The sequence below is a fragment of the Anabrus simplex genome, chromosome 1, assembly GCF_040414725.1.
Source record: "Anabrus simplex isolate iqAnaSimp1 chromosome 1, ASM4041472v1, whole genome shotgun sequence".
Lineage (NCBI taxonomy): Eukaryota > Metazoa > Arthropoda > Insecta > Orthoptera > Tettigoniidae > Anabrus > Anabrus simplex.
The window spans coordinates 709724205-709741189 of NC_090265.1; the positions used below are offsets into that span (position 1 = coordinate 709724205).

General features: G+C 39.7%; 1 protein-coding gene across 3 annotated transcripts in view; it reads right to left on the reverse strand.

The window, feature by feature from the left end:
* eIF5B (eukaryotic translation initiation factor 5B) overlaps positions 1 to 16985 on the reverse strand; it is a 501408-nt gene that overhangs the window by 411269 nt on the left and 73154 nt on the right. For all 3 annotated transcript variants that reach the window (XM_067136000.2, XM_068225162.1, XM_067136001.2), the window contains exons 6-7: positions 15894 to 16090; positions 6471 to 6720 (exon numbers count right to left, since the gene is read on the reverse strand). In XM_067136000.2, the coding sequence (XP_066992101.2) occupies positions 6471 to 6720; positions 15894 to 16090 (447 nt within the window). The remainder of the gene's footprint in view (positions 1 to 6470; positions 6721 to 15893; positions 16091 to 16985) is intronic.

Sequence of the window (16985 nt, forward strand, 5' to 3'; positions counted from 1 at the left end):
ATGTCCAATAAAGATCTAAAAAACGAACTCAACACAATCCGCGGAATCGCAAAATTCAACGGCTTCAGCAATCATTTTATAGAAAGCATAATCAATAAACACAAACATCGCCCAAAAACTACCCTTAAAAAAGAAATAACCAAACCTCTAACATTTTCCACCTTCACGTTCAACAATGATATCTACAAGTTAACCAACATCTTTAAGAAACAAGGCGTTAAAATAGCCTTCAAAACCAACAATAGGAACATGAATGTTTTATACAATACTTCACACATCAACAAGACCAGCAGTTTTTTAAAATCAGGAGTTTATAGGATCAAATGTACCACCTGTAAAAAAACCTACATCGGGCAAACCGGGAGAAACTTCATTATCAGATACCACGAGCACACTAACGCAATAAAATACAACAAGTTTTCAGCCATCGGCCAACACATGCAAGATTATAACCATAATTTCACCAATATTGAACAAGACATGGACATCCTCGTATTAGCAAACAAGGGCCCTTTACTGAACATAATGGAAAATTACTACATACACCTAGACCAATACTTTAATGCCAGTCACAATCTCAATGAAATCTCAGAGAAACCCAACATACTCTTCGATCTATTTATCACTTTCCTCAGAAACAATAATGCAGCCAACCTAAACTCAATCCTAAATTTAATCAAAGGTACTTTTCCAAGACAATTACACTTTCTCCCGCACCCTTCAGCCCCACCTTAAGCCCTCTTCCTAAGCCATATTTCATTTCAATACAAGAACTTACTGATTTCCATGATTATAATTTTTACAACACCCCATTTATACTTTATTCTTTGTTAAAAACCTCTTATTATGTATATTCCTTGTATTATTAACTATTACCATAACATCTCATTTCACTTGTTATTCTTTAAAATAATATTGTCTTAGGATTTCGCCACAAATGATCTTTGCTTCAATACGGCTGATGATGACCCCTAGATGGGTCGAAACTAGTACCGTATAATTTTGTAATTTTGTGAATATATTGTATTGAAAAGGTGGAAACATTTAAGTTATTATTATTATTATTATTACTTAGAAAACTTACTGTCCGGTGTTATTGCTAGAAAAAGAGTCCGGCTGGATGGACAGTGCGTTAGTTGAGGACTGGGTGAAGTGCGTTTGGCAACATCGTCCAGGAACTCTGTTACAAAAACGAAACATGCTTGTGCTGGACAGTTACCTAGGACATACAACTGACGCCGTAAAAGATATGATGAGGAAAGGAAAAACCAATGTTGCGATAATTCCCGGAGGACTCACTTCTATTCTACAGCCGTTGGATGTGTGCGGGAACTGGCCTTTCAAAACTGCTATGAAACAGCTGTACACCGAATGGATGTCTGATGGCGATCACAAGTTAGCACCAACCGGACGAGTGAAGAGGCCTGAAGTGGGACTAACATGCAGCTCGATCAAGATCGCATGGGCGTGCATTCCCAACGATTTAGTGTCCAAAAGCTTTACGAAATGTGGAATTTCAAATTCAGTGGACTGTAGTGAGGACGACTAATTGTGGAAAGTTGCCAGTGACGCAAGTTCCTATGGTGAAACTTCAGATGATGACGGTGAATTGTGAATGATCTGAGTATTGGACCAATTTTATTTACAATTTTTGTGATGATTTTATTATTGTAAGCTGTTTCAATTTATATTTGTGGTTATTTTTGAAGAAAATTAAATAGGTATGCACGTTATTTTATTTTTTATTTTATTCCGTATTTTGTCGTCAAAATTTAGGGTGCGGGTCTTATTCGGTGGCGGGTGGTATTCGGGATTACAGCTGAACCTGACTTATATGTATATGGAGGGGAAGAGAAAAAACTACTTGTAACTCAGAATTACTTAGAAATCAGACTTACACAACACATCATATATTTAATGAAAAGCCAATGGAATAGACCTACATGTGTAAATCCTTGCAAATAATAAATACATTAAGACAGAAAATATTATTCTGAACTTGGTCCAGCCTTAAAGAAATCAGATAGGTTGGCTTGTTTCACTTTTCTTGCATTAAGAGTATAAACCTCCTTTTTCAAATTTAGTAATGAATTCAAAGCATTTTCACTACAACTTTTCGCACTGATGTAATGCCTACATACATCGATCGACTGCACTTACCACTTCACTCAGTTCAGGTGTTTCAAGATTCAAGTCGTTATCTCCACCTCCATCACTGTCACTATCGCTTGTAGCTGGTCCATCACCACCGTGTTGTTGACATACATCAGCAATAATCTCTTCATCTGGTAGTTCTCCACATACAGCCAGATTATCATCGAAATGCACAAAAGTATCAAATTCTACACCCTCTGGTAGGATTAGCTCATTGCAAGACAAAACTTCGTCCCCATCATTAGAGACAGCCTCTTCTAGTAAGACACCAGCTTTGCGGAAACAGTTGCTGATTATGGAGGATGACACCTGCTTCCAGGCAGCCAAAATAAAGTAGATGGCTTGCAGCAAATTAATGGAGGTAGGTTCAATTCCTGCATCACTGTATTATTAAATGATGAACCAGCATTTTTCTATAATGCACTCTGAAATTTGCAATGATGCCCAAATCAAGCAGTTGTAGAACACTACTACAGTTAGGATCCATTAGAAGAAGGATGTTCTGTTTCTTTTTCATTTTAATGTCCAGTTTTTTCAACCATTGTTCCATTAGAAACATAGTCATCCAAGCATTTCTGTTGGATTCATATTCCATAGGTTTTGTTTTCGCACCCTTACAAAACCTCGGATTCTTCGATTTTCCTATCACAAGTGGAGAAGTTTGTCAGATCCATCTACATTGGTGGCGAGAAGTACTGTTACACGAATTTTACTTTTCTTCCCTCCATGGCATGAGTCACCTTTTTCAGCTAACGTTTCATTAGGAAGGAGATTGTAGAATAGGCTGGTCTCATCACAACTGTAGATATTTGGAGGCTGATCATCGCTTATGATACCCGGCAGAATCTCTTCTTTCTAGTGTTGCACTGTGACGTCGTCCACAGATTTTGAGTCACCGCAAATTGTTCTCCCTGTGATTCCCTGACAATCTTCAAATCCTTGCAAGCATCCTGATGAAGCCTTGAAAACAGCAGTGATACTCATCATTTTAGCTAAATCTATTACTTTTGCCTTCAGCATGTCTACACTAATCGGTAGAGCTGCAGCCCACTTTTCCTGGAACCGTGTGAAAAGCGCTTTCTCCAAATCTACGTACGGTACGTTCCATCTTGCTGACAGCTGCACATTGCTGATTTTCACCCCAGTTTTAAGAACTCATCCAAAATAACGTTTCTTTTACTGATGACTGTACATAGCCAGGTATAAGGAATCCTTAAGTCTCAAGCAATTTCAGTTTTTGTTTTGTGTGGATTAGCATCCACTTCTCGTATAAATTTTACTTTTTCATCTAGGGTATAATTTTTCCTTTTTACTGTTCTCTATGGCTAATCAAAAGCAACTGAATGACAAAACTACTGTTCAACAGTAAACACCAGATACCGGCACCGTGGACATTTTACTTCTCCGTTGTTCCCACGAAAGAAATTCTGATATTCAAACACATTTACTGTATTTTCTTTGTTTCCGCACAGAAACCGCCCACTTTGCTTGTAATGTATCTTAATCTTTGGGTCATTGTGAAGGTGAAAAACTACGAAGGTAGAGGAGGAGCGAGATAGAGAGCAAAGGGGACTCGCTAGGTTGGCCTCTGTTAACGCCGCCAATAAGTAAGGGTCAACAATGTCACTCGGCGAAACTGTCTTCTGTTTCAGCACTGAAACCCGACCGCTCTACTTCCGCCTTCACCGACAAAGAGGAAACTTCGTAAATACAGTATGGTCTTTTTAAAAAGCACGTGCTCATTACAATTACGCAGAACTCGGTTATATTTCACTGACACTTAATACGCATAACAGCGAATTACGTATATATAAGGTTTAATTAACACGCTTTTAAATTACATTCTGCCGGGACCTAAAGAAAATTACGTACAAATACGAACTACGCAGAACAGAGTTACGTATAAAGCAGGTTCAACTGTATACAGTACTTTTAATTTTATACAAGTGTTCAACAAATTACTTATAGATCTTCAAACAGTGATTTATATTTATTGAAGTATACCAACAGATCATGAGTATTTACAAGTACTGTGTTATATCCTCAAGGCAGTGACTTATTTTAGTAGATATTGAATATTGGATCAGAACAATTTTCAAGTATTATGATATCTATTTTTGTTATATGTATGGCCAATTAGTTTTTTTAAAGCGTTTTAGATCTTATGGCTAATGATGGCCTGATATCAATAGCCCAAAACTAGTACCATGATTAAAATAAATTGAAGTACTAATTTTATATTGTACTAGCTGATGTACCCGTGCTTCGCTACGGGATTCTCAGAAAAACTGTCTTTGTGGTTTTCCTAACTACAGTTAACTTAGGCCACTACAAAAACGTCAGTAGGAATGTAGGGATTAAAAGCAATATAAAATAATCGCTCAAATGGAAAACCGCACATTTTCTCACATTTAACGAACAGTACTACGGTGTCGACCTAACAGTCCAAAGTTCCAGTGCTGGAATGACCAGGCCACAGACAGCTGTGAACACTCCTCTGCCATTGTTCCGTTAAATATGCACACTGCTCATCCCAATCAATGCCTCAGGATAGGGATTGAATAGTTTGAATGCTATGATGAACCAGTTTGTTACGTACCAGTAGTATCAGAAAATGTATGAACCAGAGGAATGGCATGCTAAAGAAGAAAGTTATCTAACTCCCCTGCTACTTCCCGCTAATATTCAGGCAGGCTGTTATAGGCCTACTCGGTACGATCGGGCAAGTTGGCCGTGCGGTTAGGGGCGTGCAGCTGTGAGTTTGCATTCGGGAGGTTGTGAGTTCGAAAACCACTGCCGACAGCCCTGAAGATGGTTTTCCGTGGTCTCCCATTTTCACACCAGGTAAATACTGGGGCATTGTAATTAACGCCAGGGCCGCTTCCTTTCAACTCCTAGCCCTTTCCTATCCCTTTTTTTGCTATTTTGCTTTACGTCGCGCCGAATCAGATAGGTCTTATGGCGACGATGGGATAGGAAAGGCCTATCCCATCATCGCCATAATACCTATGCGTGTCGGTGCGACTTAAGCAAATTAAAAACAATACTCGGTATGCAGCAGTAATCCCGTCTATCGGACATGTCTGGCAACAGAAGACACAAAGCACATCACAACAAACAATGGTCAATATAATGTTATTGTTGTTCAATGTTATGAGCTTTCGGTATTGTAGGCCTTCACATAGCTTTCTTTCGACTCTGTGATATTAGGGCATCTTACGAAATGTAGTTCCTTATTTCCCGACTTTACATAACGATTTTCATTAAATTCTGTTTACCCATTTTCTCGTGACTTGGCGCTGATATGGACTTTGCCACAAAAAACCAAATTCATGAATATCTCTGTTATCATAGCCGGTACGGTAAAAATGTATAAGACATAAATGATCGAAAATAACTTTAGTCATGAAGTAGTTGTCAATAGGGCCAGTAATAACACAAATATTTGAGAATTTAATTTTAGGTCTTCCCCTAAACTACCATTCCATTCAGCGTGAATAAAATTCTTTATGACCTAGACTGTAGCGACTTATTTTCTGAATTTGCATACCGATTTTAATTAAAATAGGACCATTAATAACATAAAAATTTGAGAATTTAAATTAAGACCTTCCCCTAAACTACCATTTCTTTCAGCGTGAATACGATTATTTATATCCTAGATTGTAGTGACTTACTTCACGACTTTGTATACCGATTTTCATTAAGATAGGACCACTAATAATACAAATATTTGAGAATTAAATTTTAGGCCTTCCCCTAAACTACCATTTCAATCAGCGTGAATAAAATTATTTATGGCCTAGATTGTAGCGACTTATTCTCCGACTTCGCATACCGATTTTTATTAAATTCTGTTCAGCCGTTTTCTAGTGATGCGTGTACATTCATACAGACAGACAGACAGACAGACAGACAAACAGACAGACAGAAATTACGGAAAAGTAAAAATTGCATTTCCTTGTTACTGTGGACATGACCGATACAGAAATACCATTCTTTTCAAATTCTGAGCAATGTACAGACAAAACTCTTATTTTATATATATAGATTGACTAGGTGGATTACCTCATTTATCTACAATAATTAAAGTGGTTAAACTCGATCTAGAAAAGTACAAGAAGAAATCTGGATTGAGAAGCAGCAATGGTGGTTGGATAGAGGAAGATGGAAATGTGCAATTAACGTCCCAAACTGGCTAAAGGTGGAAAAGGGAAACTGATGATGTTCGAGAAGAAGAAAAAGAAGGAGAAGAAGAAGAAGAAGGAGGAGGAGGATATCACATAACTTGACCTTAAGAACTCTTCACTTCCTACCTTGGTCAGCAGGGGTTTGCTGCTTTTTGGCCTTGTTAGGTCGTATTCTGGTGCCCGGTCGTGGAGCTTTCCGCTCGCCAGCCGTAGGGAGCTCCAAGCCTTGAGCCAGTCGAGCCTCTAACAGAGCCTGAGCGCGCGCTCGATCTGCTTTCTGCTTGGCTGTTAACCACTTGCCCTCAGCCTTCAGTCTCTCCTTTCTCTCCTTCTCCTTTTGCTTCTTCTTCTCCTTGCGTTCGATCTCCAGGCGGCGCTGCAAAACCAATACACAAGTGAATCTCCACTCATTAAAGGTTCAGATGTGTGTGTATCCCTGTTACAAAAACTGAGCCAGCGCTCAGTGTTAAATATGTCTCGCATGTAAGCGAAAGGAAACACAAAAATATTCAAATGTACACCCTAATTTATTTCTTGTTACAGATGACACAGGCACATACAGGGTCTCTCTTATAAACCCAGACTGTCCAGTGGCGTTTCTACTTTTGGAGACCTAAGCAGCTGTACGGGAAGTGCACTCAAGGAGTGTGCACGTGTTTGACCTAGCATCAATAGCCACTCTGTATCATAGCTGTTAACATGGTAAGACAGTTGTCATTGCAACACCCTAATTTTCAAATGTAAAAATTATTTAAGTCAGCTCCATGGGTATGCAATGCATTTATTCAGCAATTTCCTGGTGAAGTGCCACATTCATGAGCACAGATTCATGTAATTGTAAATAAATTTGAAACTACCGGCTCAGTGTTCAATAAAAAACATACGTACACACGAACAGTTTTAACAGAGGAAAACCTACATCAGGGCCTCTCAGAGTGCATGCGCTGGTGTATTGTGCAGTGCAAGGTGCATAAGACGACTTCGCTAGGTTGACCAGAGTGCAGCAATAGCGCTGTCTCTGTCTTTCCAGGCTCGTTCTCTCCACCTGTTTGCCCTTCTCACTCACTCTGCAGGGCTCATCATCCGAGCCGAGTTGAGCTGAGCTTAGCTGAGTCGCTCTGAAACAGAACGCTGGTCCGAATGTAGCTGAGTAGGACTGATGCATGCTGCACAGAACCTCTGTGCCTCATTTTGCACGCGTGAGAATTTTGATGTTTGAGGGGCCCTGACCTAGATCACATTGGTGCGAGTCTTGAACGGTCAACGAATAAATCACTCACATAACTAGCACAAGTAGGGGTTTCGGTTTCTTCCGCACACAGACCTTCAAAGGTGTTGCACATCAAACCGTACAGGTTTACTCGGGCCCATTGTTTAAAACCTGCTGATCCAGCCACAAGAGTGAGATATTGTGAGCGGTATCTTGCATCATTCAATGATCGTTAATTCGACCCACAGCTTGCGTTCTTTTCGGATGAGACCGCTTTCATCTTAATGGTCGTGTGAACAGTAATAACTCTCGCTATTCGTGTGCAGAAAATCCTAATGGTGTTTATGAAGTCCCTCATTATGAAGGATGACACTTCCAGCATCTCTTTTAAGGTAAGTTGAGCTGAGGTAGCTGATGTAGCGCAGAGTACAACTCCCACATTAAGGCTGAAGGTCTTTCATATGGTCTCTCAATGAGTGTTAACGCCTACCCTCCTGATGAAGCTGGGAAACAGAAAAAAGTTCGTTGGGGGTGTAGAAGAACTGTGGTTGACGAAGAGAGAGCCAATCTATTTGAAGACTCCAGTGTATGATGATGTGGAGATTGTCCTTGGCCATTTGTATTTTCCCACACTGACCTGCCATTGTGCTTTACCTGTCAAGTGTTCCTTTCAATATCTTAGCTTTCTGTATATAACTTTATTTGCAAACACATGATTTCTTTCTTCCTACTTGTATTACATTAAGTGTCAATGCACTTGTTATTTTGATCCTAATGGTTTCAATGTACTCTGAACCCAACCCAGATAACAGTAACCCGCATCTTTTACTGTATATAGCAAGCGCCCTCACATACTGCCAACCAACAAGGATCATGTCTTTTAGTGATCAGGTATGTACCCTTCATCACGACAATTTCTCATAAATTTCCCCTCATAAAATTCTTGGGGTTTGATGATGAAAATTAATTTAATTGCAGCTTGAAATTGCTTTGGAAAAAAGAGTTTGCCAGTGAGTGAAAATTATGCTTACGCGTGTGCACTTATACCGTTCTTCTTATGCTTCTGAGCCCCAGTTCTGAAACCCCTCAGCTTAGCCACTTTGGGGAGTTTGGGAATCTTCTAGGGATCTTACATCAGGTTCTCTTGGTACTATGTTTTCAAGTTTCCAGGCTACCTGGTGGTATCCCATTAATTTATGTATGTCTATTTTTATTTTCACGTTATATATTTTATACTACTGCTGTACTTCGACCTCCATTTTCTAGTAGAAATACAGAACTTGCCCCAAATAAATGTGCCACGTGCTGCACGAGACAGAAGTGTACATTCGGTTGTATTATGGCTCATACAAACATTCTCATCACTTGGCCCAGAACATTTAACAAATTGGTTGCCTCCTGTGCACATGTCTGTCATGTCGTTCCCGCGCTACGTGCCATTGACGCACATGTGCGTCATTGTTCATGGAGTTTTGCTTGTCATTACTGATCCGCACAGTGATTGGGCTTAGTTTCTCTGTAATGGCACTCAGACTGAGGTTCAAGTTACGTATTCGGGCTATTGATTCGTGACCTGTTGCTTTCAAACGTGGTGTAATAATGCATGAAAGTGGCAATGGCAATTCAACTGGTCCTTCAAATTTTAACGCAGAAAGTAAATGCAAATGGCAAATCAATTGAAAATGAGATGTAAAATGTGCCACGACAAGGGGAAAAATACTGACTCCATTTATTATTTTCCTCAGTTCCCTGAAAATTCTGCACTTTGCTTACTGCCTTCATTTAGGATTTACTGCTAGTGGTTCATGGTGTGGGTTACTGAAGTCACGTCTTAGTTCGTGAACCATGGGCAACAGTTGAGTGGTCTAGTAAGTGGTCCTGAGAGTCGGGATACCAGTTGCTATGGAATGGGAGTGGACATCTTGGACATAAACTGAGTCATTGGCCCTCCTTGTGCTCAGGCGGCTAGGACTATACAATTCACCGGTGGTTCATAACCCGTTAAAGGAGAGATCCTCACTTGGACTATGTGCAAGTAGGGTAGCATCCTGCTTCATGTATTTACCGAGCTCTGAACATTTTAAGGAAGCCTCGGACCTATGGGAGTAACGGAGTCCCACTCCCATTTGACAGGCGAGGGACTCCTTGGAAACAACTTTGCCAATGAAATGGAATTCAATGGGGAGCTATCAATATTAATGGGGCTTATTGAAGAAAGAAAGTAGAACTGGCTGAGTCAGCAAAGAGGATGCATCTGGATGTGCTAGGAGTAAGTGATATTTGGGTAAGGGGAGATAACGAGGAAGAGATAGGAGATTATAAAGTGTACTTGACGGGTGTTCGAAAGGGAAGGGCAGAGTCTGGATTAGGGCTTTATATCAGGAATACCATTGCACGCAGCACAGTTTCTGTTAGGACTAGAATTGTCTCCGTGTAGATGAGGATGAAGTTGACAAGTTTCATGAAGCATTGAGTGACATTGTGGTCAGGGTTAACAGCAAGGATAGAATAGTGCTAATGGGCGATTTCAATGCGAGAGTTGGGAATGGAACTGAAGGATACGAAAGGGTGATTGGTAAATGTGGGGAAGATATGGAAGCTAATAGGAATGGGAAGCATTTACTGGACTTCTGTGCTAGTATGGGTTTAGCAGTTACGAATACATTCTTCAAGTACTGACTTCGAATTCAGAAAATCTGTTAGGAATGTACGAGTTTACGAGGATTTTCCGATGATACAGACCACTATCTGATTTGTAGTGAACTAAGTATCTCTAGGCCTAGGGTAGAGAAAGTGAAATCTGTCTGCAAACGAATAAGGGTAAAAAATCTCCAGGACAAGGAAATTAGAAAGTACATGGATGTGATTAGTGAGAAGTTTCGAACAGTGGACAGTAAGCAGGCTCAGGATATAGAAAGAGAATGGGTGGCATATACGGATGCTATAGTAGAAACAGCAAGGGAATGCCTAGGAATGACTGTGTGTAAAGATGGGAAAAGGCGAACATCTTGGTGGAATGATGAAGTGAGAGCAGCTTGTAAACGTAAAAAGAAGGCTTATCAGAAATGGCTCCAAACAAGAGCCGAGGCAGACAGGGATTTGTACGTAGATGAAAGAAACAGAGCGAAACAAATAGTTGTTGAATCCAAAAAGAAGTTATAGGAAGATTTTGGTAATAACCTGGAAAGGCTAGGTCTAGCAGCACGGAAACCTTTCTGGACAGTAATAAAGAATCTTAGGAAGGGAGGGAAAAAGGAAATGAACAGTGTTTTGAGTAATTCAGGTGAACTCATAATAGATCCCAGGGAATCACTGGAGAGGTGGAGGGAATATTTTGAACATCTTCTCAATGTAAACGGAAATCATCCTTGTGGTGTTGCGAACAGCCAAGCTCATGGGGAGGGGGAAAATGATGTTGGTGAAATTATGCTTGAGGAAGTGGAAAGGATGGTAAATAAACTCCATTGTCATAAGGCAGCAGGAATAGATGAAATTAGACCTGAAATGGTGAAGTATAGTGGGGAGGCAGGGATGAAATGGCTTCACAGAGTAGTAACATTAGCATGGAGTGTTGATAAGGTACCTTCAGATTGGACAAAACAGTAATTGCACCTATCTATAAGCAAGGGAACAGGAAGGATTGCAACAACTATTGAGGTATCTCATTGATTAGTATACCAGGCAAAGTATTCACTGGCATCTTGGAATGGAGGGTGCGATCAGTAGTTGAGAGGAAGTTGGATGAAAACCAGTGTGGTTTCAGACCACAGAGAGGCTGTCAGGATCAGATTTTCAGTATGCGCCAGGTAACTGAAAAATGCTACGAGAGGAATAGGCAGTTGTGTTTATGATTTGTAGATCTAGAGAAAGCATACGACAGGGTACCGAGGGAAAAGATGTTCGTTATACTGGGGGACTATGGTGTTAAAGGTAGATTACTAAAATCAATCAAAGGCATTTATGTTGACAATTGGGCTTCAGTGAGAATTGATGGTAGAATGAGTTCTTGGTTCAGGGTACTTACAGGGGTTAGACAAGGCTGTAATCTTTCACCTTTCCTGTTCGTAGTTTACAGGGATCATCTGCTGAAAGGTATAAAATGGCAGGGAGGGATTCAGTTAGGTGGAAATGTGGTAAGCAGTGTGGCCTATGCTGACGACTTGGTCTTAATGGCAGATTGTGCCGAAAGCCTGCAGTCTAATATCTTGGAACTTGAAAATAGGTGCTATGAGTATGGTATGAAAATTAGCCTCTCAAAGACTAAATTGATGTCAGTAGGTAAGAAATTCAACAGAACTGAATGTCAGATTGGTGATACAAAGCTACAACAGGTCGATAATTTCAAGTATTTAGGTTGTGTGTTCTCACAGGATGGTAATATAGTAAGTGAGATTGAATCAAGGTGTCGTAAAGCTAATGCAGTGAGCTCGCAGAAAGTAGCAAGAATGATTGCTGGTACAAACAGGTGGGAACAATGGCAGGAGGGGAACTGTGGTAAGTCAGGACATTATTCTAAAGTATCTCCAACAATGAAGAGTACGAATCATCACAGGAGAGTAAATCAGTGAATGCGAGTGGAAAAGTGGTAAGCTCAGAAATTATACATGTAGTAGATAAAGCAATGAGCATGGTAGTTTCTGTACGAACTGGGAAAATTAGAGATTGGCTGTTCGATTCAGGTGCGTCCCATCGTATGTGTCCAACAGAGGAGATGTTTATAGACATGTCAACAAATATAACTGGGAATGTAGAAATAGGAGATAACAGTAAGCTGGATATTAGAGGTATAGGTAAGGTGAAAGTAAAAATGTCAACAGGATGGACGATTACATTTACAGATGTGTTGTATGTATCAAACTTAGGTGCAAATTTAACATCAATTGGCAAGTTAACCATCAAAGGTTTCAAAGTAGGATTTGCAGGAGAGAAAGCAGCAGTTGTAGATAAGAATGGAGATAAAACATTGTTTATTGCAAACAAGAGGAATTATGTGTATGTAGTACAGATAGAGGGAAGAAATGCTATTGTAGCTGTGAGTGATTGTGACCAAATAATAGATCAAGAATGTAATATGTAGCATTTAAATGTGTTGGACAGGTTAGTTTGTGGCATGAGAGATATGGACATACATTCTAAAGCTTTGTTTAAATTGCCTATGTTAGAAGTGAAAAGAAGTAATGATATTAATACTTGTCCTGTATGCATTCAGGGGAAACTAAGTAACAAGGGCGTACCATTGTGAGCGTAACGGAGAAAAACCACTTGATGTTGTGCACAATGATGTAATTGGAAAAATTAGTCCACCATCACTTGGGAAAGCTCAATATGTTGTAACTATGATAGATGAATACTCAAGATATAATGTGGCTGTATGTGTGAAAAATAAGGATGAAGTGTTGGAGGTGTTTAATAGGTATCAGGCAAAGGCAGAAAAGTTACATGGTGTAGGAATTAATGTAGTGCAATCTGATAATGGTACAGAGTATACATCTAGCAGGTTTCAAGCACAATTGCAAAAATGTGGTATTACTCATAGGAGGTCTGTACCGTACACTCCACAACAAAATGGATTAGCAGAGAGGCAGAATAGAACAATGTCTGATACTGTTAGATGTCTATTGATCCAGTCAGGGTTACCAAAAGAATTTTGGGGAGAAGCGGTAATGACTGCAGTGTATTTAAGAAATAGGTGCCCATCTTCAGCAATAAATTTTCAGATACCATATGAACTGTAGTTCAATACGAAGTTAGATGAGGAAGAAATAGGTAGATTGAAAGTATTCGGGTGTCAGGCGTGGGCTGTGAGAGCAGACAGCAGGAAGTTAGATCCCAGAGCAGAGTCATCCGTTATGGATAGGGTACGAGGCGGGTACTAAAGATGGATATAGATTATGGAGTCTTGAAAGGAAATGAGTAATAGTGAGGAGAAGTGTGGTATTTGAGGAGCAGATATTTCCCTTTAAGGTGAAAAGTCCTGGAATTGATATCATAGAAAAGATAAATGTACCAAAGGCAGAGGATAATGAAATATACTTTGACATACTGTGCACTGAAGATCCAGAGATAAAATTAGGGACTGAGTTAGACACAGGGGAGAATGGAGAGGAAACATTGGCTGTTGAGTCAACAACCGGAGAGGAACAACTAGAAGTTGAGTCTATAACAATACAAAAGCCAGGGTATAATCTGAGAAGGTCATAAGACAGAGAAAAGGAAAGACTTGTGCAGACTGTAAGGCAGTGATGGAAGTTAGACATGGGAGTGTAGTGGAACCTAGAACAGTTGAGGAGGCTATGTCAAGCCAAGAGTCTGATAACTGGATGGAAGCCATGAAAGTGGAGATCAATGAGATTAGAAAGAAGAATGTTTGGGAAATTGTAAAAAGACCAGAAAATATCAAGGTAATTAGTTCTAAGTGGGTGTTTTCATTGAAATAATATGACAGTGAGGGTAACATTCAGAAATATAAGGCCAGGTTGGTTACCCAAGGTTTTAAGAGACAGATGAACCTTAGTTATGATGAAATTTTAGTCCTGTTATAAAGAGGAAAACAATGAGACTGTTAACAGGAATTGCAGTACGTAAAGGTTGGACTGTAGAACATCTAGATGTAACTAGTGCTTACTTAAACAGTGAAATCAGTTGTACTGTATACATGGAACAACCAGAATTGTTTGTAGAAAAGGATGTCAAAAACTATGTATGTAAATTGAAGAAAAGCATCTATGGACTACCTAATTTGAGTAAAGACTGGAATGCTTGTGTTGATACTGTAATTAGAAGACTAGATTTTAAGAAATGTGTCAAAGAACCATGTGTGTATGTAAAGGAGTGTTGTATTATTGGCTTGTATGTTGACGACATAATTGCAATAGGTGACAAAGAGGTGGTTAATTCGGTTAAAATAAGGTTGGCAGATGAGTTAGAGATTAAAGATCTAGGGAAAGCAACAAACTTACTGTCAATAAAAATAGAACAGACAAAAGAAAGGGTTATGTTGAGTCAAAGTTTGTACATTGATAAATTACTTGCTGATTTTTCCATGAGTGACTGTAAAATGAGTAAGACTATTTTACCAAGCGGGTATTCAGCAGCTAAAAATGATGAGCAGGTATTTCATTGTACCATGTATCGCAGTGCAGTAGGAAGTTTGCTATATTTGTCAAATAATACTAGACCTGACACTGCATTTGCGATAAGTTAGCCAAAATTGTCAAAAACCTAAGATTAGAGATTGGAAAGAGGTGAAGCATATCATGAAATATCTATGTGGTACTAGAGATTTAAAGTTGTATTTCGAAAATTGTGAGGAGTCAGTAGAAGTATTCTGTGATGCAGTTTGGGGAGGAGATACTGAGTCAAGAAGATCAGTGAGTGGGTATGTAACCACAGTGGCAGGGGGAGCAGTATCTTGGTATAGTAAGAAACAGAGTTGTTTTGCTAAATCTACCATGGATGCTGAATACATGGCAATGGCAGAGGTATCTTGAGAAGTAACTTGGATGAAAGATTTGCTATCAGAGCTAGGGCTGGAATGGTTTATGGATATACCTTGTAAAGTTTTTGCTGACAATGAAGCAGCGATTGAATTGAGTAAAAACGATAATGTGACTGAAAGGTCAAAACATATTGACATCATGTACCATGTATGTATAGAACTAGTAGATAAGAGGTTCATTGAGTTTGTGTATATAGAATCAGAGAGAAATGCTACAGACTTGTTCACAAATAATTTATCGAGTAATAAGCCTAAGAGTTTCTATAGGATTGCAATAAGAGGCATAATTGATTGAAGTGTAGTTTTTCATTTTTTGAGAAAAGGGGGGAGTGTTGGAATGTTGTGATTTTTTCTCTCTCTCTCTCTCTCTCTCTCTCTCTCTCTCTCTCTCTCTCTCTCTCTCTGTGTGTGTGTGTGTGCGTGCGTGTGACGTCAGTTGTAGTCAACAGCTCGTAATAAAAGGATGTCTATGATGAAGCTGGTGTTTCTATGGTATAATTTGATTACCTAAACCGGTGTAATGAGTAGAAATGAAGATATATCAACACATTTAACAATAAGCTAGCGCTCAAGGAAGTACAAAATATCTAGGCACTGAATGTTCAAAAGATGAAAGAGTACAGTGATTCAAAACTTAAAAGACTATCAAGCTCTTATTAAATACAAACCTGATGTAGTGAAGAGCACTTTACATATTTTACAGAAATATCAACATTGAGGAATAATTGTTCATTCGAACAGTCCTTAGAATAGGGGATTGTGCAAAGACAATCAGCAAGCTATCTCGTGCTAAGCATTGTAAGTTTGTGTCGCAGACAGAGAACACGGCTAAAGATCTCACCTGCTCCTCCCGAATCCGCTCTGCCTCTTCTATCTTTCGTATCCGCTCTTCCTCTTCTCGCTTTAGACGCTCTTCTTCCTCTTTCATCTTCTGCAGCGCCTCCTTCATTGCAGCTAACGTCTTCTTTCCAGGCCCTTTCGTTTTAGTCTCTTCCTCTTTCGCTCCCTTCTTCTTCTTCTTTTTCTTCTTATCATCTCCTAAAAGTACAAAAACAGTTTTAGTAAGAGGGACATGTAAACTTCAACGAACCAGGACAGTCATCTATCTCTTTGCAAAAGCAGTAAGTTGCTTGGGCTGTTCTTCGAGAGCAGTAAGTCCCCAAGTTGTATGTCAGGATCATTCAGGACATGTATCATCGCCCAACAACTAGAGTCAGAAGTGGACCTTGAACCTCGTGAAGCTTCCCTGTTGAAATAGGCACGCAGCAAGAATCAGCACTCAGCCCACTGCTGTTCAATATTGTCATAAATTACTTGGGAGAAAATGTCAGCATTGCCTTGGACTATGCTGTATATGGATGGCAGGTCTTAATCGGCGAGAGTCAAAAAGAGGACAAGGCAGTCTTGGAGAGATGAAGAACCAGACTGGAATGAAAAGGGCAGAGAATCAGGTGAAAGAAGACATGTGGTGGAACTTTGTGGACCCAGACCTAGTTGGAACACACCATGGCAAACCACTAATGATGACAGAGATCTGTCGTCACCAATGATGCCACAGGCTGACATTAAACATTATATTAATTTTGGCTGGATGGAATAGCGTGGGCTAAGTGGAGTTATGTGCAATGGAGAGATGTGGTCAAACTGAATGGCAAGGCATACGAATGCATAATCTGTTCTGCTTCTCTGTATGATCAACAACTGCATGTAGCCACTGATATCACACTGAATGTTTGGTTCCGAAATAAACACCTCCAAGAAACGTTTGAGGTCACCCTCATCACCGAGCTGCTTAATGTTTGGCAGTTTTATTGCAACAGAAACATTGCTGTTTCTAATCTGTCAACATTAAGAATTCTCACACAAGCAGAAGCAGAGGAGTTACAAATGTAACTACAGTACTTACTCCTTGTCCTAAATTCATCAAAAATGA